At 47.8% G+C, this 22,173-nt stretch overlaps 1 protein-coding gene across 6 annotated transcripts; it reads left to right on the top strand.

The window, feature by feature from the left end:
• Window positions 1–238: 238 nt before the first annotated feature.
• On the top strand, window positions 239–21,967 carry Phc1 (polyhomeotic homolog 1). Of its 6 annotated transcripts, none has more exons than XM_087214153.1 (15): window positions 239–317; window positions 3,418–3,575; window positions 4,581–4,691; window positions 5,438–5,557; window positions 6,171–6,320; window positions 6,968–7,123; window positions 13,355–13,844; window positions 15,238–16,013; window positions 16,498–16,645; window positions 16,872–17,083; window positions 17,626–17,740; window positions 18,539–18,647; window positions 18,850–19,000; window positions 19,374–19,605; window positions 21,189–21,967. In XM_087214153.1, exons 2-15 carry the CDS (start codon window positions 3,462–3,464, stop codon window positions 21,341–21,343), a joined length of 3,039 nt encoding a protein of 1,012 aa, XP_087070279.1. In that variant the 5' UTR covers window positions 239–317; window positions 3,418–3,461; the 3' UTR covers window positions 21,344–21,967. The 6 variants fall into 6 exon arrangements, with proteins under 6 accessions (XP_087070279.1, XP_087070278.1, XP_021103705.2 ...); XM_087214152.1 differs by having other exon boundaries at window positions 242–317; window positions 16,854–17,083; XM_021248046.2 differs by lacking the exon at window positions 239–317 and adding an exon at window positions 436–1,555 and having other exon boundaries at window positions 6,992–7,123; window positions 16,854–17,083.
• The last annotated feature ends 206 nt before the right edge of the window (window positions 21,968–22,173 follow it).

Below are 22,173 nucleotides of genomic sequence, written 5' to 3' on the forward strand. Positions count from 1 at the left end.
CCGCCCGCCGCCCGCCCGCGCCCCCGGCCCGCGCCCCGCCTCGCGCCGGGGAGGAAGTGACAGCCCCGAGCGAGCCCCCGCGGCCTGGCCGAGCCGCGGGCCGGAGGGCGGGAGGGGCGGGGAGCGCGGCCGCCGGGACCCCCGCCCCGCCCTCGGCGCCCCGCCCCTCGGGAGGGGAGAGGCGCTCTCGGGGCGCCCGCCGCGGAGGCCGCGCACCCCCCGCCCCGCCCCGCCCCGCCCCGCCCCGCCGGCGCCCGCCCGGACCCGCACGTGAGGCGGACGCCCCCCGCGAGGACGCGGCGCCGAGCCGCGCGAAGGTAACCGGCCCGCGGGCGGGAGGGCGGCCCGGCCCGGCCCGGCCCGGCCGGGTCCGACCGCTCCTCCCCGCGCCGCGCCGTCCCGGTCCCGGTCCCCGTCCCCGCCCCGGTCCCTATCCCCGTCCCGAGTGCCCGACGGCCCCGCTCATTCATTGCCCCTTCTCGGGCTCCTCGGTGCCCCGCGCGTGCTGTCCGACGGCCGTCCCACTGTCGTGCTCTGCTCCGCCGGCTGCGCGGCTCCCGTCCGTGACTTGTGCCCGTGTCGCCGCCCGTGTCCCCGCTGTCCGAGCGAGCGCACGTTTCCCTGCTCGCTCGGGCTGCTCACTCCCGCGCCCCGCCCTGGCTGCCCCTTCCCGGGGTGTTTGATTTCTCGTTGGATCGGCGTTTCCCGAACAAGACGATGGGCGGGTGCTGTCCTATTCTCCCGATCACTTCCATTGCTTTGGCATAGTCTTTCCTGAGCGCCCCCCTCTACCCCTGTTCGCCTGCCCCTTTCTTTCTCCAAGACAGACTTTGCTGCTTAAAGATGTTGCCTTCCTCCGCCTCTTGGCTTCAGCACCCTTTTCCAGCTCCCCTCGTAGGTCTGTGCGTCTCCCCGACCCAGCCCATACTCACCCTAGTGCTGCCTGCCCCTCTCAGGACGGCCGGGCGAGACTCCTCAGGGACCTCTGTAGAGAGCGTCTCACTTCCCTTCCAGTTCAGTTCTGAAATTCGCAATTGATTGTGCCTCCCAAGCTGACATCTTCACTTTCTGCATTTAATCTTGCAGCCACAACATTGATCACTCGTGAATAGATTTATGCACTTGGGATCTAGGAATTCTGGTTTTGATGACAATTTTCCCGCATAGAAAAAAGTCCCTTTCTGTTTCTCTTTTCTGTTTTCACAATCTGTTGGCATCTTCTGTTTTTTTGTTCTGTTCTGTTTTGTTTTTTGGTACTGGGGATCCAACTCGGGACCTTGCGCTTTCGAGGCAGGCGGCAGAACCACTGAGCTAAATCCCTGGCCCCATGTTTTCACAATCTGAAAAAATAAAATACTTCCATTATTGGGAAGACGAGGGGGTCCTAGAGTTTATGAGCATTTGTACTCGTGCATGTAGGAATTATAGCCCCCCCATAGCTAGTAGGGCAGTCTTATGATGAGTCCAGTGAACTAAGTCCAGCAATCTACGACTGTGCCATGCTGCCTCTAATACCCGCTTTTTCTCTTCACATGCTGATATTGAGGATTCATGGGTCTGTATCTGTTTAGTGTTTTGATATTTTGGCAAAAGAGGTGGGGAGAAGGTAGACTGGAGTTGAAGCTGATACCATTTGTCCTATGTACTTTTGGGGTATATTCATATTTACAGTAACGTTCTATTCCTAAATGAAATGGAAGAGATGGATAGAATCTTGGGAGACAATGATATGATAGATGCTACTGGGAATGGAGTAGGAGATGCTTTTCCAACTTTATTGCCAAGGCCAACCGGTTTGATTTTTATTTACTTTACTTATTGTTTTGGATGCAATTCCCAAGATAAGTCCATTCACCCTAATAAAACTGTTGATAGCCCTTAGCAGAAATTCTAGTTTGATGTTTACATTCCTAAACTAAATAGAGTTTTAGTGACCTGATGTTTGTAGTGGCCCAGTGCCTCTAAAGTAGAGAATATAGTACAGAATGTACATTTAACAACAACAACAAAAAGAGCCAGAAACCTTCCTGTCATTTAGTGCTACTTCGGAAGAATATTTCTTCTTGCTTCTCATCCCGTCTCTTTGCTTGGTTCTTAGCAATGTTTTCACGTGTCTTTTTGTAAATTTTAGTATAGTCCCAGGGGGTAAATTCTGACACTTTAGTGGATGGAAAAGTTGAATCTTTTTGAAGCTTTCCATTGTTAACATATTTAGCATATTTCATACATGAGAGTCATGTGTTAAAATGATGGTCAGTATATTTCATACCTGAGAATCATTTGGTAAAGTGATGTTTCGCATTCAGTGGGAAACTTTCTTTGCAAATAGGGAAACTGAAGTAGCAGTGGGAAAGTGGTATGCCTCAGGTACTGTCTGTCCTCAGCAGCCGGAGCTGGAGCCAGGCAGCTCTGGGCTCTGTGGGCTGGAGCTTGGCTCTTGTGCCCCCAAACCCCAAAGTCTGTATCCTCCCATGGTCTGTTTACCATACCTGCATGGAACGCCCTCCTGGAAAGGAGGAGAGGATAATGAGTCCTCATACCCAAGGACACTGCTTTAATCACAGGTTTCTGTTTTTTTTTTTTTTTTTTGGTTTGAGGAAGAAACTTGTACTAGCATAAAGACTTGATACTCAGAAAAACAGTTCAAGAATTATAAAATGGGACTCATACCGTTTACCTTTTAGCACTGGGAGAGAGAAATACTGTGTAGGTAAGGCTCCTTGCCCAGTGAAAAGTAACTGGAGGCTTCCCAGTAAAAGGTGACCATTGTCACCAATTGTCACCAGATGATAAGGCCATAGAGAGAGATAAAAGTAAGATAACAGCAAGATTGAAATGAGTTTTTTAAACTGTTAAAAAGTGCTATGGGAAATTGGGGTGGATTCAGCTTTGTAAGGTGCCAAGTTAGTGTGCTGACTATTTTATTTCATGACAGCCAGTATGTAAGGGTTATTTCTTTTTTTTAAAACGATTTATTTATTTATTTATTTATTTTTGTACTGGGGATCGAACTCGGGTCCTTGCGCTTGCATAGCAGGCAGTGAAACCACTGAGCTAAATCCCTGGCCTTGTAAGCGTTATTTCTTCCAGCACTGAGCCACACGTGTCACCCTAGAATTCTTTTTTTTTTGGTACCGGGGATCGAACTCGGGACCTTGCACTTGCCAGGCAGGTGCTGGAACCACTGAGCTAAATCCCCGGCCCCCGTAAGGGTTATTTCTTTGGAGACCCAAATAGCTTCAAAGATGGCAGGTGGGGATGATGCCATTCAGTTGTAAGACTGTTGGAGTTTGAGAGTTCTAAGGTCCCTTGAGGGGAAGAGTCTTAGGAAACTTAAGGACTAACTGTGCTCCTGAATAGTCACATGAATGAAGTCTGGGAGAAGGTGTAATTCTAACCCGTTCTGCTTCTGCCTAGGTCTTGAGTCGGAGCACCAGCCGTGGGGACCCTGGAGTGGTGTCATGGAGACTGAGAGTGAGCAGAACTCCAGCTCCACCAATGGGAGTTCCAGCTCTGGGGCCAGCTCTCGGCCCCAGATTGCACAGATGTCCCTGTACGAGCGGCAGGCCGTCCAGGTAAGGCTCAGCTCCAGCCCCGAGGGGTCAGGGTGGGCGTGCTGGCCTGGGTTGGGGACAGCGCAGGGAGATGACTGGCTTCACTTTCTTTTATAGTACTTCTTGGTGATGATTTAAGGTCTTCCAGCTCTCAGAATCTCAGGAGTTTACAAAAGTTTGAGCAGGGCCAGGGATGTAGCTTAGTGGTTTCGCCGCCTGCTGCGCAAGTCAAGGACCCGAGTTTGATCCCCAGTACCAAAAAAAAAAAAAGTTTGGGCAAGCAAGTAGAGACTGAAATTTGGTCTTTCAGTTACACCCTGTAAGCTGAGTGTGGTGGTGTACACTTGTAATCCCAGCAGTACTCAGGAGGCTGAGGCAGGAGAAACTGCGAGTTCTAGACTAGCCTGAAGTACATTGCGCGTCCCTGTCTCAAAACACAAACGAAAACAGCAAAAAAGAAAAATAAGAATACAGTAAAATTTGGTTAACACTAAAACTGAGCCACCAATATCATTTTCATAAGCATCCATTTATATTAGACTGTAGATATTTCAAAAGCCCAACTGGTTGACAATTTTACCCGATTGGACCTTTCAGAAGGAACTACTTTGTTTTTCCATTACAGATATTTCTAACCCCTTAGGGCTGTATTCCTTACTGTATACTCAGAATATAGTTTTTCAATTTCTTCTTTTCTTTACATTAATTGATATCCTATGTATTTTCAACCTGCATAGTTGTTGCTATATTTGTATATTTCCAGGTTCCACTTTGGGAAATAAGAGTTTGTGTGAATTGCACTGCTTCACTTTAATATATGAGGATAGACCACAGAATTAATTGCTTCTCCAGTTTGTAGAGGACAATATAGACTTACCTATTCTGATATTGAAATGGATAAATCATAGTTTTCCCATCTTTGGCTTCTCCCCTTCCTTTGGCTCCCTTCACACATTACAGTGGCTCACACAGAACAGGCATTAGGAGTCATCTGTTCTAATGTCACATCCTGTCTTCATTCCCTAGGCTTTGCAGGCGCTGCAGCGGCAGCCCAATGCGGCTCAGTATTTCCACCAGTTCATGCTACAGCAGCAGCTCAGCAATGCCCAGCTGCACAGCCTGGCTGCGGTCCAGCAGGTGAGAGGTCAGCAGCCAGGTGGCCCAAGGGAGGGTACAGGCACTCCAGGTGGGTAGGTGAGACTCACGAAACCAGGCTGGGGACAGAGTCACCTTTGCCTGCTGTCCTCTTAGAGGGGGACACGTGGATCTTCTGAGTGTGCAGTAAGAGTTGTAGAAGAATCACCTTTTACAGGGAAAATGGCTGTGTTCCAGACCTGGCCTGGCCAGTATGGGGCCCACTGGCCCCACATAGCTATTGAGTGCTTGAAATATGGCCAGTCTAATTTAAGGTGTGTGTTGGAAGACTCAGAATGGCAAAAGAATGTAAGATAGCTCAGTAATTACATGTTGAAATGTTGATGTTTTAGAGATACTGAGTTAAATAAAATAAATTATTAAAGATAATGTCTCCCATTTCTTTTTCTTACTGATGTGTGTGGTAGTTCATATTATATTTTTGTTGGACAGTTCTGCTGCAGATTTATCAGTGATTCATGATGAGACCCGCTAAAAGGTGGTTCTTCTACTAAAGCAAAGGAGTAGGAGGCCAGGTTGCCTGTCTGCCTCAGTAGAGTTGTGTGGGTCACTGGGTTAGCACACATGGTAGGGTGAGGTAGGGTGAGTGGAGGTACTTTTCTTTGTCTGGGAGTAGTCTCTCCGTTCTCACCTGAAATCTCCATCTTCTTTGTGATTGCTGTGTTTATTGGAAGACTGAGAGCTGTCCCTTACTGTCTCTTCTGTCTTGCCCCTCCTGTTGCGCACAGGCCACGATTGCTGCCAGTCGGCAGGCCAGCCCTCCCAACACCAGCACTGCGCCACAGCAGCAGCAGCAGCAGCAGCAGCAGCAGCAGCAGCAGCCGCAGGCGACCACCACCCAGGCCTCAGTGAGTGCAGCTCTGCCTCCAGCACAAACCCTCCTGGGCTCTTCGCTTTGCACGATTCAGCTGAGAGTGTTGCTAAACCATAGATTGAGCCATAGTGGACATGTACTGCATGTACAGAGGGAAGAGTGGAAAGAGGCGGGCAGCCAGCTCGGTTCTGTATAGGAAACCTGTGGAAGGAAGAATAAAATTCTGGGGAAGAAGAGGAGATAACAAAAGAAAGGGACTTCTCTTTTATTTTATTTTTTTTGAGACAGGGTCCCACTACGTAGTTCTGACTGGCCTAGAGCTCACTGCTCACTGTCCAGGCTGCCCTTGAACTTGGCTTTGGTCCTCCTGCCTCAGCCTTCCAAGTGCTGGGATTACAGATGTGCCCCGCTATGCCCCGGCACTCTCTTCAGACAGAAATAAAATCTGTTCCATTTCATTCCTTTGCTTTCTCCAAAGTTAACTTTTTTTTTTTTTTTTTAACTTTTATAGTATTCCAGAAGAGCCTGGATGACTGTTTTGCATAAGAGGATATTTATTTCTCTGGCTCCATGAGAGTGACATAATGCTGCTCCTGACTGTGTCCTCTCCCACATCTTTAGTCCTGGTTCCTTTTTCTACCACACAGATCAATCTGGCCACCACCTCGGCCGCCCAGCTCATCAGCCGTTCCCAGAGTGTGAACTCTCCCAGCGCCACCACCTTGACCCAGTCTGTGCTGCTGGGGAACACTACCTCCCCACCGCTCAACCAGTCCCAGGCCCAGATGTATCTGCGGGTAAGTCACAGGCAGCGCCATCGTCTCCGGGCGTAGTTCGTAACTGCGCCCTGACTGGTAAGGACGAGAATGAAAGCTATTACCTATTTTTTTGCATTGCTGGAGATTGAACCTAGGGCCTCCTGTGTGCTGGGCAAGCCTCCTACCATTGCATCACATGCCTACCCTGAAACTATTTTCTTCTGGTTCCCCAGATGTTTTGAAACAAGCCGATTCACTTCCCATGCTTTATCTTAGGGGCGATGCTTGGTATTGCCAGGTGGCCTGCAGATTACATGGATTCCATGCTAATATGTGACTAAATTAGGGTTAGATGCAGTCTACGTTTAAACTGATGCCTCAAGTACATAGATTCTAAGTATCATCTCTCTCTCATCTGCTGGTACATATAACTGTGTGTGCCAAAGCCTTTGTCTCCACTTCTTTGGTGTCTGACTCTCCATTATTTATCATCCATAGTCTTCTACACAGGCCAGGCTTTCTTCTGGATGACCCCTCGCGTATGGCGACTAAGAGGCTCTGGGGTTGGGGCAGGGCTCAGCTATTTAATATTTGCTGTTTACTTTGTCTTGTGGTCCTTCCCTCCCGTTTCTTCTGTTTCTTCTTTCCTTTTGTCCTCTTTGCTCTTCTCTCCCTCTCCTTGCCAGCCACAGCTGGGAAACCTATTGCAGGTAAACCGGACCCTAGGCCGGAATGTGCCTCTGGCTTCCCAGCTGATCCTGATGCCCAACGGGGCGGTGGCTGCGGTCCAGCAGGAGGTGCCCTCTGCTCAGTCCCCCGGAGTTCATGCAGATTCGGATCAGGTCAGTGGCCAGCAGGGACGCCGTGCTGGGGAGGACAAAGGGTGTGACTGGCCCAGGGTCCACCTCTGCCCCACTGCTCCTTGCCACATTCTTTGTTTCTGTGCCTTTGGTTTTGTTTTTTGTCATTGTTGCTTGTTTGTTTGTGGGTTGTGGTTTACTCTTGCTTTTTTCTCGGGCAGCGCCTTGCTGTATAGGCCAGGCCAGCCTTGAACACCACGTAGCCCTGACTGGACTGAAGCCCCTGGTCCTGCTCCTCTTGCCTCTACCTGCTGAGTACCAGGCGCACATGTCTTGCTCTTTTGTGAATTTTGCTTTTCTTTGCCTTAACCCCTATGGAGTTTGAATCCCTTACAGCTTTTGAGTTGGTTTGCTAGGAAGGGAATTGCCAGAAAAGAGCTCTGTGGGTCTGGGAGTCTTACTTTCCATGCAGAGTCAATTTTCTCCTCATTCTCATAGACCGTGTGGCTCAGGTGTTTTCAGGGCGTCTTAATGAATGTCCCCTGCAGATGAGGGATGGTTGGGGGAATCTTACTGGACTCGAGGTACACTTGGTTGAGCTGCAGGAGGAATGTTTGGTTCTTTCTGATCACGAGTTACTGTGGGGCTCAACTTTCGGACTCCTGTTCACTTTTTTCCTCAGAGTTTTCCTAACCATTACAGTTTATGACTTATTCCTAATATTCATATAATTTAAGATGTGGCTATTTGTGGGACACAAGCTAGGAACTTATAATAGTAGTTTCATTCTTTTAATCTGTCAGAAAGTACATATTTAGCTCTTTTTATTGATCTTCTCAGAAACATACTGGGTATTTTGGAAGATTAAAGAGAAATGTGAATAGGGCCAGGGATTTAGCTCAGTGGTGCTGTGCCTCCCTCATAAACACAAGGTCCTGAGTTGGATCCCTGGTACCAAAAAAAAATGTGAATGAAGTCTTCAGTGAGTTTGAAAGAGTATAAAGGTGCCAGACTAAGTGGTATAAACTTTGAGTGACACATGACTTTAGGGAAGAGTTGGCTGTGTTACTTTGCAGGATTCTTGAGCAGTCTTAAAGGATGGGTAGGATTTGATTTGGAATGAGAAGGAAATGGGAAAGAGACCAGCAAGTGTAAGGGAATAGTTTATATATGTAAAGATGGATGTATGTGGTGGTGCTGGGGACAAGGAGGTGAATACATTGGAAACAATGAGCCTGATGGAAGAGATCATTGCTAGGGAGGAGCCTAAAAGGCAAGAAAATGAGGTTGTATTAACTCCATAGATAGCAAGGACAGTTACTGATCATTGAATAAGAGACTAACAGGCTAAGAAAAGTACTTCGGATAGAAGCATCTGGAGAAGATTAGTTAGGGAACCTGCAGAGGTACTCTTGGGGTTATGTGGTTAGAAAGTAAGACCTTTGCTTTGGATTCTGGTAATAGTGGTGGGAGCCAGGGATGAGGTTGATCCTTCTTCCATTTTCAGTTCTTTCATGTATCCATCCATTCATCACATATTTGAGTATCAGTATGGAAAGAGACAGAGGATAGTGGTGAAAAATGTGCATTTGGTGTTTGGGTCAGAATCTAGCTCCAGTACTTGCTATGAGTCCTTGGGCAAATGACCTAACATCTCCAAAAAGGGGGTGGGGTGGAGTGGGGCGGGACTAGGGATACAGCTCAACAGGAGGGCCCCAAGTTCAGTTCCTGATTAACCCATCGCCCCACATACACATACACAAAGAGTGTTAACTATTTATTACTCATGTATCAGATGTTCCTTAGCCTGGATGCCCAAGAAAATCACTACATTTGTGATCACAGACCAGTGAAGCACTAGACATTAACCATATTCACCTGAATGCTGTGATAATTGCCTTACTGGAAATACAGGATGCTCTGACGGTCTAGAAAGTGAGCTAATTTGGCTTTGAAATGTGAGAAAATGAAGCAGTGAGATTGAGATTGGAGCCCATAGCAGTTTGCCTAGCAGTTTGTCAGCTGTGAATGTCCGAGGGAGCGCGCTTGCTCTAGGGAGTAAAAGGAGCTTTGTTTTCCTGGAGTTTGGCAAGGGACCAACCAAGTGGAAGGAACCTCATCTTGCAGGGCCTTGGGGGCTATGTTTTAAGATTTGAAGATTTATGCGAGGGGCAGTGGGCAGCTCAGGAAGGGTTTTAAAAATGCAGGTGACAGGAGGAGACATTGTTGTAAAGACCAGGCTGGTTTCTCAGTGGAAGCTAAAGGGGAGTGATGTGAGGGTGAATGGGGAGTTGCAGTGCTCTAATGGTCTAGGAGGACTTCGGTGGTTGGATTAGGTAGTTGGCAGTGGAGAGGGACAGAAACTCAGAGCTCTGAGACTAAGTGGGAGAGTCATGAAGGAAAGCGAACTGACTGAGTGCATGGCAAGATTGCAGCTCTGAGAGCCAACACGGCCTTGGGTGCTGCTGGTGCTGTCAGAGGTGCCCCAGGAGAGCAGTATGATGACAGTGATGTTCAGTTGTGGACAAGCAGACTTAGGGTGCTTGCGAGCCCCCCACGAGGAGAGAGGCAGCAGCTCTATGTAGTTTCTGAGCTCAGGGTGTTTGGGCTGGGACACACGTGAACGTAGTAGGCATATGCACGACACTGGAATCTAAGGAATCTTTAAAGTGACTTAGGGAGATGGTGGGTGAAGAAACAGACGTTTAATACAGACCGTGAGGATTAGGATGAGCCCCTAGAAAGGCAGTTCCAGGCTGGGGCGAGAGGGAAATGGGAAAGAGCAAGAGAGGTAGGAAAATCTGGACTATGTTGTGTTTTTTTTTTTGGTACTGTGGATTGAACTCAGGACCTTGTGCTTGCAAGGCAGGCACGGTGCCCCTGAGCTAAATCCTCGGCCCTTGTGTCGTTTTCTTGAAGACAGCATGTTCTTGAAGACAAGACAGTGGAACAGAGTTTCAGGGAGAGAGGGAGAGAGGGAGAGGGAGAGGGAGGGGAGAGGGAGAGAGAGACAGTGAGAGAGAGACAGCGAGAAGGGTATTCATCTTTTTGAATGGAGGAGAAAGGAAGGATGGATTTATTTTATTAGTATGGAGAGAGAGCTGCTTCCATGTGGTGAATGGATTGAATCTGCGTAGTATGCATCTAAGGAATGAGTGAGTGGCTGGTGGGACAGTGCAGTGAATACTGAGGGGATGATGAGTGGTGAGCTGTGCAAAGGAGGGCCGAGCTGGGGAAGGGATGCGCCGTCCAGGTCTGGTGAGGGGTCAGGTAGATCGGCTTCAGGAAAGTCAGGCTGAGAGGGACCCAGTTCCAGGGAAGAGCTGCCCTTTGATAGGAGGAGGGTGAAAGGGAGAGAAGAGAGAAGAGGGGCACCTGCCAGTAAGTACAGAAATTTGATGATGCCATGGCTGAAGGAGGCTCAGATAATGGTTTTGATTTTCTCCGTAGAGGCATAGAGTGAGAGGAGAAAGGGAAGGGATAGGGAAGTGGGAAAATTGGAAATAGCCATCAAAGAAAGGAAGCTGATGGGAAAAACTAATTGCTAGATGACATTTTTTGTTGATGTTTATTGATTTTTTTTTTTTTTTTTTTGGTATTGGGGATCGAACTCCGGTCCTTACGCTTGCGCAGCAGGCGGAGAAACCACTGAGCTAAATCCCCGGCCCTAAAATTTTTTTAAAATAAGAAAACATTGTTACAAATTTTTTTTGTTTGGTTTGTTTTTTTGAGACAAGGTCTTGCTATGGAAGTCATGCTGGCCTTGGACTCATTGTGTAGTCTAGGCTGGCCTTGAACTCACAGTGATTCTGCTTCAGCTTCCTGAGTGCTGATATTACAGATGCGCACCACCAGGCCCAGCTTGTTACTAATATTTTTAAATTGTACTTTTAGTACACAGAGTAATCATAATTCATAGTCCTTGGCTCATGATACTGTTATCATTGGACCATTTGTGTCCCATTTTTATTTATTCAGTAATTTGTTTGTTTTTTGTTTTTTGAGATAGCGTCTCACTTTGTAGTTCAGGCTGTCCTTGAACTCACTATGTAACCCAGGCTGGCTTTGAACTCACAGTGATCCTCCTGCCTCAGGCTCCTGAGTGCTAGGATCACAGGTGTGCACGACCAGGCTGGGGATTATTCAGTAATTTTTAACACTGTGGCAAGCAGGCTGAGGTGCAGCTCAGTCGTAGACCCCTTGTCTAGCATACTTGAGGGCCTGGGTTCAATCCCAGTGTTTTAGTTACTTTTTCAATGCTGAGACGCAATACCGAACCCCACAGCTTAAAGAAGAAAAGTTTTGTTTTGGCTCATTGTAGAGGTTTCAGCCCATAGTCTGCTGGCTCCAAGGGAGGGTAGAGGCAGAGGGGAAACAGCTCATGGCCTGGCAGCAGGAAGCAGAGAGATGAAGGGAGAAGCGGCGGGGAAAGGACCCTTCCAGGCCATGCATGCCCCAGTGACCCACGTCCTCTAGGCAGGCTTCACCTCCTAAAGCACAGTTAGCTACAGACTCACGAAGGACTAATCTGACGAGTATTGAACCCCTGTGACCCAGTCCCCTCCCAAAAGTCCCACCTAGGAGTGGAGCACAGGAGGCTGTGGGGGACATCCAGATTTAAACCATAGCACCCTAGCACTACAAAAGGAAAAAAGTATTAATTCTACCTCCATCTGTTGTCTGTTCCTAACCATGCTAATGATTACTCTGATTTTTAGGCTTATCCTTCCTTTAGGTTTCTTTTGGATGATTTTACTGCATCTATGTATAGACTTCTAAAAAGTATTTTTTATAACTTATCCCATTCCCCCCTCAAGTCCCCTCCCTTCCCTATGTACAAAAGCTTTGTTTCCATTTTATCCTTCTGTTTTTGCTTTTTTTCTTGTCGCTCTCTTCCTTTCTTCCTCCCGCCTCCTTTGTTCTCCTTCCCATTTGAACATAAAAAGTATTTTTTTTTTTTTTTTTGGTACTGGGGATCGAACTCGGGTCCAGGTGCCAGAACCACTGAGCTAAATCCCCGGCCTGCATTCTATAAATGTGCTGTAGCTTTTCACAGTCTCTTCTGGAGAGGGCAGTTTGAATCATTCCCAGCCTTTTGTTACCCTGTAGCTCCCCTCTGTGGTATGTGGCAGTGTCCCTTGTGGAATTCTAGGTTTGTGGGGTGTGGGTGTGAACGTTCAACTTTGGAGTATGATGGCAAATTTTATCCAAAGCAGTTAAAAAGAATAGTTTCAACTATAGTTTTCATTGTGATTATTTCCATTAATGCTTTTCAGTGGCTCCTATAATCAGGCTGTCACAATTCCTTCCCTCTTCACATTTTGGAGAACTGTTTTGCCAGATGCCATATTAGGTTCTGGGAATATAATAATAAATAGGACAGATAAACTTGCTGTTTCTAAAGTTCAGAATCTTTTTTTTTGTTTTTTGTTTTTGTTTTTGCTTTTTTTGGAGACAAGGTCTCGCTATGTAGTTGAGGCTATCCATGAACTCACTGTGTAGCCCAGGCTGGCCTCAAACATCAATCCTCCTGCCTCAGCCTCCCAAGTGCTGGGATCACAGGTATGCGTTATCATGCCTGCCTGAGAACCCTCTAACACACCAAGTAGTACCTTTCTACTTCCTTGCTTCAGCACATCTTCTTGCCTTCATTTCTTTCCGCTCTGCTACTCACTCCAACATAATAAAATATTTTTAATTTCTAAAAGTGCCGTGCTTTCTTGGTGCTGAGGCCTTGCAAATGCTGTTAGTTCTGTTTTCATGACACCACCTTCCCTGCTGTCAGATCAGATGCCGCCTGTTTTAGGAAGACTTTCTCGATCTTCGTAGTCGGACTTGATTTTCCTTGTTTCTGCTTCCATCAAACTTTATATTTGTGAATATTATCATACCATTGCTGCCGATTTTCTTCTCTCACTGAAAGTATTCATTAGGAGCAGGTAGTGTGTCTTACGACTCCTGAATTTCTAGTGTTCACTCTGGTACCTAGAGCATATTAGGTATTTGGTAGATGTTGAAGGGATGCATGGAGAGGAAAGGGAGAATCAGAGAGACATTCTCAAGGAATAAATGATGAAATGTTACAATAGACTTGATAGTGAATGAAGGAGACTGAAAACTCAGGTGTTCACAAAGTTCCTCTCTGAGTCCTGGAAAGTCTTTGATGTGCAGTGTCATTGAGGCGGGGATATGAGTTGAGTGTGACACTCTGGCTATCTTGCTGCTTTTTGGTGGGTTACAGAAATCTATTTTTTTGTTTTTAATGTCTTTCAGGTGCAGAACTTGGCAGTGAGGAACCAACAGGCCTCTGCTCAAGGAGCCCCGATGCCAGGCTCCTCCCAGAAGGCCATTCCTCCAGGAGCCTCTCCCATCTCTGGCCTTTCCCAGACCTCGAACCAGGCGCTCGCTGTGGCACAGGCTTCTTCGGGTGCCTCCGGCCAGTCCCTCAACCTCAGTCAGGCTGGTGGAAGCAGTGGGAGTAGCCTCGCAGGGTCCCTGGGTCCAGGTGGAGGTGGCCAGGCCCCTGGGGGTTTGGGTCAGTTGCCTTCCTCAGCCATGGGCGGAGCAGGCTGTCCCAGGAAGGGCACAGGAGTAGCCCCGCCCCTGCCAGCAGCCCAGACAGTGACTGTGAGCCAGGGCAGCCAGACAGAGGTGGAAAGCGCAGCGGCCAAAAAGGCGGATGCGGACGGGAGTGGTCAGAGCGTGGGCATGAACCTGACGAGGACGGCCACCCCTGCCCCCAGCCAGACGCTCATCAGCTCAGGTGAGTGGTCCCCGCAAGGTGCTGCTGTTTCTCAGAACCTGTTTGAAATTCTCAGCTTATCACATATCCCTCAACCCGCTTTTCTTGGCCTTGGAGTAGCGGAAGGAAGGTGAATCACATCAACCTTGAACGTGTTAGTCCAGGGTCGGGAGGGTTGCCAACTTGCTTCCCCAAGCAGCATTCAGCTTATACTTGGCCACCCCACTTTCTTAGGCTCCTGAATTCCTGGGTTTACTCATCTGTCTGTTTACCTATTCTTACTGAATCGCTTGCTGTGTTCCGGGAGGTGCTAGTGATCCATCTTTGAAAAGCAGATTCTCTGTCCTTCCAGAATCGGGAATGACTTCTGTTCTTGCTCGTCATTTTGTGGCAGATAAGAGTATAAATGCCTTAAGAGTACTTAAGTCTAGCAAACAGAGCCATGGTGTAGTCAAATTGTGACTGTCTGTATCTGCGATAAAGATAAAAAATGAATCATTATAACCTTTGATTATACTTGCTTTCAGACTGGATAAGATGGAGTTAGATGTGTGTATCTTACTTGGTAATTTTTTTTGCTGCCTTTGTTTCTGACCCTGTAGTCGTTGATATATTTGAATAATTTACTCAAAAAAAAGTTAATTCTTATTACTAGTAGTAGGTTTTTAAATACTGTTACTTCTGTTTCCAAAGTGTTTTCATGTCACACACTGTTTCTGGACAGTGTGGTCAAGTGTAACAGGTGGAGATTGTCAACTCCATTTTACAGTTTGGGAAACTGAGTAAAGTCAGCACCAATGGCTGCTGACTCTTCAGACTTCTCAGATAGTGACCTAGACTGACTGATGAATTTTATGTATTTATTTATTTATTTGGTACCGGGGATCAAACTCGGGACCTTGTGCTTTCGAGGCAGGTGGTGGCACGAATGAGCTAAATCCCCGGCCCTAGACTGATGAATTTTAAAAACGGAGGCATCTGTGGAAAGATGGTAATAGCTTTGTGGGTATTTATTCTTTAGGTAACTATTAAATGCTTCATATGTGACAGACACTGAACTTAGTTCAAAGGATGTAAGAATGCTTGAGGGGCCACTCGTTCTCTTCTGCTGAGCCGAGTCAAAGGATAGGACAGTTAGGTATGGCAGAGAAAGTAGACACAAAAATCACTGAGGTTGTTCCATGATTGTGCATCTTCATTGTGCATGATTGTGGGATCTTTAGCACTAGAGGTGCTGGTCACGTCTGGCTCAGTGGAAAGAGGATGGATGAAGTGCCGTCCAAGTTCTGTGCAGACTCAGTTTCCATTCACGAATGATTCCAAGACTAGTTTGACCTTGGAAAGACAGTTTTACTTTTAATTTAGAAGGATTGTGCTTTTCAGCCCTTTTTCCATTCTGGGTTTGTTCCCACAGCCACATACACACAGATCCAGCCCCACTCGCTGATCCAGCAGCAGCAGCAGATCCACCTCCAGCAGAAGCAGGTGGTGATCCAGCAGCAGATTGCCATCCACCACCAGCAGCAGTTCCAGCACCGTCAGTCCCAGCTGCTGCACACAGCCACACACCTCCAGTTGGCCCAGCAGCAGCAGCAGCAGCAGCAGCAGCAACAGCAGCAAGCCACAACCCTCACTGCCCCTCAGCCACCACAGGTCCCCCCTACTCAGCAGGTCCCACCTTCCCAGTCCCAGCAGCAAGCCCAGACGCTTGTGGTTCAACCCATGCTTCAGTCTTCACCGCTGTCTCTTCCACCGGACCCAACCCCCAAGCCGCCCATCCCCATCCAGTCCAAGCCACCCGTAGCACCTATCAAACCTCCTCAGTTAGGGGCTACGAAGATGTCCGCTACCCAGCAGCCGCCACCCCATATCCCTGTGCAAGTGGTGGGTACCCGGCAGCCAGGTACGGCCCAGGCGCAGGCTCTGGGCTTGGCACAGCTGGCAGCTGCTGCCCCTGCTTCCCGGGGGATGCCAAGTCCAGTGCAGCCGGGCCAGGGCCACCTGGCCTCCTCCTCGCCTTCGTCTCAGGCTCCCGGTGCACTGCAGGAATGTCCTCCTCTGTTGGCCCCTGGGATGACCCTTGCTCCTGTGCAGGGGACAGCACATGTGGTAAAGGGTGCGGCCACCACATCTTCACCTGTGGTTGCCCAGGTCCCTGCTGCCTTCTACATGCAGTCTGTACACCTGCCGGTGAGTAATGTCTGACGGTTTTGAAGCTCCCATCAGAGTGGAAAGAGTAGAAGAGAGTTAAGGTTAATACTGGCATTTTTCTGCTCTTTTTATGGAGAGTGAGATGTTAACATACACAACACTTGAACTTCATACTTGTAAATTTGTTACTGAAATCCTTTCAGGATTCTGGATATATTGTAAGTTAGACAAACACAGCCTGAGCTAAATCATTCTCTAGACAAAGACAGCAGTTCTTGAATGGTCTACAGTGAATACAGGGTCTTATGGTCTAAGTCAGGACCGAATGATGTTTGCGTTTTCGTCTGTCCTGATCTAGATACTATACAAATTGGAGATGACCAAGAATTCTAGTGTATCATGAGAAGTGTACAGAAGGGGGGCTCTGGCACTAAGAAACTTTTCTCTGACAGTATGGCAATAATTGTAGTTCCTTATCCTTCATGTCTAAATCTTAGTTTCTTCCCCATTCTTCACTGTCTAGGGTAAGCCCCAGACGCTGGCTGTGAAACGCAAAGCTGAGTCTGAGGAGGAGAGAGATGAGGTCTCCACCTTGGCTTCAGTGCTTCCTGCCAAGGCGTCTCCTGCCGCAGAGAGCCCAAAGGTCGTGGAGGAGAAGAGAAGTTTTGCGGGTGAGTGACTGACTTGTACAGTGTTGTTGGGGTGCAGAGGGAATAGAGAAGCGAGTCCTGAATAAGCCAGCAATAGATCTCGTGTGAACTTGGTAGACAGCTGAATCCAGAGTGAGTGACGAATGTGAACACTTAGCACTGTGGAAGCTCATGCTGGCCCAGTGACGAGGTCATGCCACCCCGTGTCCGCCCCCGTGTCTGTCCTCAGTGTGTTCTTGTCTTGCAGAGAAAGCTGACCCAGGGACCAGTGTGAATGCCAGCGCCCCCAGCAGTGAGCTCATAGCCCTGGCCCCGGCCCCAGGAGCCCCACCTCCATCACTGGCCATGGTGTCCAGACAGGTGGGAGACTCGAAACCCCCGCAGGCCATTGTGAAGCCTCAGATTCTCACGCACATCATCGAGGGCTTCGTCATCCAGGAAGGAGCAGAACCTTTCCCGGTGAGGGCAGCACTCCGCAGAGGAACTTTGGGGGGATTTGGCATGATTGTGTTTCCAGGTTTTTCTACAAACAAAAGGCACAGAATTATTTAATTAGAGAATGGTTCAGGGGTAATTGTTCATTTTGTTGTAAAGAAGGAAGACAAAGGAAAGGTGAAAATAGTACAAAAAGAAAAGGAAGAAAGTAATGTTCAGGTAGGTAAACTAGGTGGCTTTAGAATGAAGAGTTATAGTAGAGATGAAGGCATTTTCATATTGTGAGTCAGAAGCTGAACCAGCACTCATCTCTTGACTCCTCTTGTAGCCCTTAGACCTTAGGCAGGACAGGACCAGACAGGGAGGCAGGTAGGAAGCTGTTCTCCAGCGGCTTCTCTGAAACAAGCCGGTTAGAAGCTCTGACTGCCATGGGGAAAGGGATTCTTCCTGAACCAGCCTTGCCCGTCACTCAGACCAGGCAAGGACATGATGATGGGAAATGCTGGGGAGAGCTGTGGACCAAAAGGAGCTAGGCTGACTTACCTGTGCACTTTTTCCTGGGACAGGTGGGTTGCTCTCAGTTACTAAAGGAGTCTGAGAAGCCACTACAGACTGGCCTCCCAGCGGGGCTGAGTGAAAGTCAGTCAAGTGGCCCCCTGGGAGGGGACAGTCCTTCTGGCGGTGAGTATCTGCAGGTCTCTCTGCGGGCAAGAGGTCTGTAGAGATGTGTCTGAGGACCCAATGTAAAACACTGTTTATTTAAAGTGGGAATTAGATGTTTATTTATACACAGAAAGTATAGTTCAGAGTAGGCCCTGGGTTTCTTAGCACTGTTAAAAGCTATAAAATAACTGTTAGGACATCTATGCCTTTTTCCCCTCAGTGCTGGCGATGGAACGTAAGGTCTCACACACACTAGGCAAATGCTTAAAACATGACATTTAAATTCTTAATTTCCGGTTCTCCTTATTCTAATTTTATAATCTGTATTAAGGACTATTTGAAAATTCTCCCATCCTCCATGCTTTGGTTTTTTGAGACGGTCTTGACATGTATTTGACTGGCCTCAAACTCATGGCAACCCTCCTGTCTCAGGTTCCTAAGTGCTGAGATTACAGGCGTGTACCATCACACTCAGATTCCCTCATACTTTTGAAATCTTTGTGGGAATAGGATCTTAAATCTTTCTAGGCATTAGTGATTAGTTCCTCTTTCCTATTCAGAAATGGAATCATACTCTTAAGTCTCTTGAGTTGAATTAGGATAAAATTAGTAAGACATCTAGAATGGAAATTGTTTTGGCTTAAGGTTAGTAAGTTCTTAGACTCACAAGTCTTCAAAGTGTTGGGTTTCAGAGATTTTCACTTAGGCCGTGTAGCAGATAGGTGCAGACTCTGAGAAAGATTCTAGCTATGGGCTAACAGTGTCTGAGGGCAGCAGAAACGCACGGTGACTCTCCAGTGAACCCTTGCTTTTCAGATTTGGATAAGAAGGCAAACCTCCTGAAATGCGAGTACTGTGGGAAGTACGCCCCTGCAGAGCAGTTCCGAGGCTCTAAGAGGTTCTGCTCCATGACTTGTGCTAAGAGGTACTGTGGGCACCACCTGCCTCCCTCAGCACTGGTTTCTCCACTGGAAGTTATAGCTCTTTCCAGGGGCATCTCACAGCATGTCTTCCTCTTCGATTTCATTTGCTTCCCCAAATCAACTCTGAAAATACCAATTCAGATTTAGGGCAGAGGAGTGACTGGTCTCTTCTAGCACCCTGACATCCTATGCCCTGACCTGCAGGTACAATGTGAGCTGCAGCCACCAGTTCCGGCTCAAGAGAAAAAAAATGAAAGAGTTCCAAGAAGCCAACTATGCTCGAGTTCGTAGGCGTGGACCCCGCCGCAGCTCCTCTGACATCGCCCGAGCCAAGATCCAGGGCAAGCGGCACCGGGTGAGCTGCTGCTGCGGAGCCAGCTACCTTTTTTTTTTTTCTTTCGGCCACCTTTAAAATGGGGTTTGTGGGACAGTTCTTATCCAGGTAACAGGACATGAGACCAGAACTCAGGTTTACATTGGTTGCGTTTCTGGCCTCTTTTTGTCTCCTTTCACCCAACTGCTGGTTCATATTCCCATGAATCTTTACTTTCTGTATTTGAGATAGTACAACGGTAGATTCAAGGAAGTGAGAAAGTTCATATTTGAAAGGCACTTGAGATTAGACTTGGGGCAAAGGAAGTGCAGATTACTTGAACAGTGGTAATAGTAGCAGAGAGAGAACTCATGAAACTGTTACTCCTGACCTCTGTTTTGCTGTTTTTCTGTAGGGCCAAGAGGACTCCAGCCGGGGTTCAGATAATTCCAGCTATGACGAAGCACTGTCCCCTACGTCTCCTGGGCCATTGTCAGGACGAGCTGGGCAGGGAGATCGTGACCTGGGGAACACCATTACCGCACCCCCGACACCTGAATTACACGGCATAAACCCTGTGTTCCTGTCCAGTAACCCAAGCCGTTGGAGTGTAGAGGAGGTGTACGAGTTCATTGCTTCTCTCCAAGGTACTGAGGGGGGTCTCCTGCAGAACCCAGGTGTCGTTGTCCTTAGATCAACCCGTAGGAGGCCTCTGTGAGCAGGAAGAGAACTGATGGGGAAGCAGTTGGGACTTGAGCATGATAGTACTGAGGCTCTTCAAGTTGCTTGCCCATAGCTTGGCTAATTTCCTTCTGGGTTGACTTTGTCCTTTGCAATGTCAGCAGTTCTGCAGTGCTTCCTTTTCCTACTACGATTCAGCTGTTATTTCGCACCACTACTTTTTGGGTTATTTATGTGTGATTAACTGTAATCCCTACCAGGAATAGGACTTCCTCCCCATTGGAGGGGAACTAAGGAATCACTGCTGACCCATCCGTAAGGCAGGACATTCTCCATAAAAGAAAATTGCCAGACTGGGCCTGGTGCCACAGACCCATAATCCCAGCTGTCTCGAAAAGCTAAGGCAGGATTGTGGGTTCAGGCCTAGCTTCGGCAATTTAGGGAGACTCGTCTCAAAATGATGTCTTATGTACATGTACTAATGTACATAACAAGATGAATGTGATCATTACGTACTGGAAACATGTACTAAAAGGGGGTATGGCGTTAGTGTGAAGGCCCTGGGTCCAGTCCACAGTACCTCGAGAGAAACAAAAGAAACCACCCTATCCTTTTTGCTCTTTGAATTCTGGGCTCCTAACAGAAATGTTGCAGGGGGGTTTTTTGGTGTGTTTTGAGACAGTTTCATTCTGCAGTCAGGCTGGCCTTGAATCTTAGCCTCTCGAATGCTGGGATTATAGGTTTGTGCCACTACATTGCCCCTGGTGGAGGCTCTTAACTGTAATCTTTTTCCAGTATAAAAGAAAATGCACATATTTTTGCTTTTTCTTCTCCACTTGAATGATTTTGTTGTTAAGTAATTTAATTTTTTTTTTTTGGTACTGGGGATCGAACTTAGGTCCTTGCGTTTGTGCAGCAGGCAGTGAAACCACTGGGCTAAATACCCGGCCTTAAGTAATTTAGAGTTTTTATTTTGTGGTACTGGGAATTGAACCAAGGCCCTTTCACTGAGCTACATCTCCAACCCTTTTGAAATTGAGACAGGGTCTTGCTGAGTCACTGAGTAACTAGGCTGGGCTTGAACTCACGGGGTCTTCCTGCCTCAGCCGAAGTGTGGGATTACAGGCCTATACCACCGTGTCTGGCTAGATCTTCCTTTCTTGATCTTTTTAAGTTAGCTAGTAGCTCTAATTACATTTGTGCCAAAGCCTGCTATCTCAGCCAGGTGTGGTGGTGCATGCCTGAAACCCCAGTACTTTGGGGTCTGTGGCAAGAGGATTACACGTTCCAGCAGTTTAGCAACTTAATGAGACCCTGTCTCCCCCACCCCCCAAAAAAGCTGGAGATATAGCTCAGTGCAAAGGGCCTAGGTTGTTCATTCCCCAGCACCATTAAACAAAAGCCTGCCATCTCATCCTTGTATGTAACTTGAGTTGAGGACAAGTGATTTGGGATAACCACTCCTCCGCCTGCTGCCTCATACTCAGTCCCTTTGATCTCTGGTGCTCCTGGGCAGTTTCTTGTACATGTTCTCACCTCGTCCTTCTAGGCTGCCAAGAGATCGCAGAGGAGTTCCGTTCCCAGGAGATTGATGGACAGGCCCTTTTATTACTTAAAGAAGAACATCTTATGAGTGCCATGAACATCAAACTGGGCCCTGCCCTTAAGATCTGCGCCAAGATAAATGTCCTCAAGGAGACCTAAGGTGGCTGTTGGACAGAGTGGCCGAAGGTGGACACTCCCCACTATCCAGGTTACAACCTGGAGCCAGCAGACTTTGCAGGGAGGAAAGCTGTTCCAATTATGTGACCTTCTGGAGGGGGATTACTGAGCAGGAAAGAGAAGTGTAAGAACTGGTTGCTGGTGCTACGTGGTGGCAGCTTTGACATTTTCTCTGGGTTTCATTTTATTTTAAAAAATCTTTATAATTCTTACCATATCCACCTGCCCTAATGCAATCTTCACAAAGAGGCAGTCTAGAGAACCAGGACAGCCCAGCCTTTTCCTGGAGTGGAGCATCTAGCCAGGATCTCAGTTCTCCAGAAGAGGAATGTGCTATATGGTAAGGCAAGGAAGTGGGTGGAATGTAGGTTTGCCTCCCCAGGGGCAGAGGTTGGGTTTTTCTAGCTCGTGTGACACGAACAGCAAAATCTGGTACTCACCCTCTCCCCTCGGGATTGTCCCACGGTAGCTGTGGCTCAGTTTTGTTATCACCTATTCCCTTAGTATTGAGTATTTCTCCTGCATCCATGGCAGGGTCACCAGCTGGTGTAGGCTTGGTTGGCATCTTTCTGATTTGCCACAGGGACTAAAAGCATTTGACTGGCACACGTGTGGCTATTGTCATTCTTTCTGCATCCCCCTGCTTCCTTCCAATTTTCTGTTTTCTTCTACTCTCTCTTTTCAATTCCAACCTCACTGTCCTATAGCTTTATAAACACATGTGTGTGGGTCCAAGGCCAGGATTGTAAGTACCTGCCTTAGGCACTATTCCTTATACAACAAAATATTAAAGTATTTTTTCTTCCTCAGTA

This window comes from Heterocephalus glaber, unplaced genomic scaffold (assembly GCF_053883595.1).
Source record: "Heterocephalus glaber isolate CG9 unplaced genomic scaffold, H.glaber_assembly_v1.0 deba00001444, whole genome shotgun sequence".
NCBI classification, from domain to species: domain Eukaryota; kingdom Metazoa; phylum Chordata; class Mammalia; order Rodentia; family Bathyergidae; genus Heterocephalus; species Heterocephalus glaber.

Coding starts and splice junctions, on each gene's coding strand:
- Phc1 (XM_004869509.4), top strand. Junction 19,001..19,373: donor TCCAGGGCAAGCGGCACCGG/GTGAGCTGCTGC, acceptor GTTTTTCTGTAG/GGCCAAGAGGACTCCAGCCG. Junction 19,606..21,188: donor GTTCATTGCTTCTCTCCAAG/GTACTGAGGGGG, acceptor TCGTCCTTCTAG/GCTGCCAAGAGATCGCAGAG.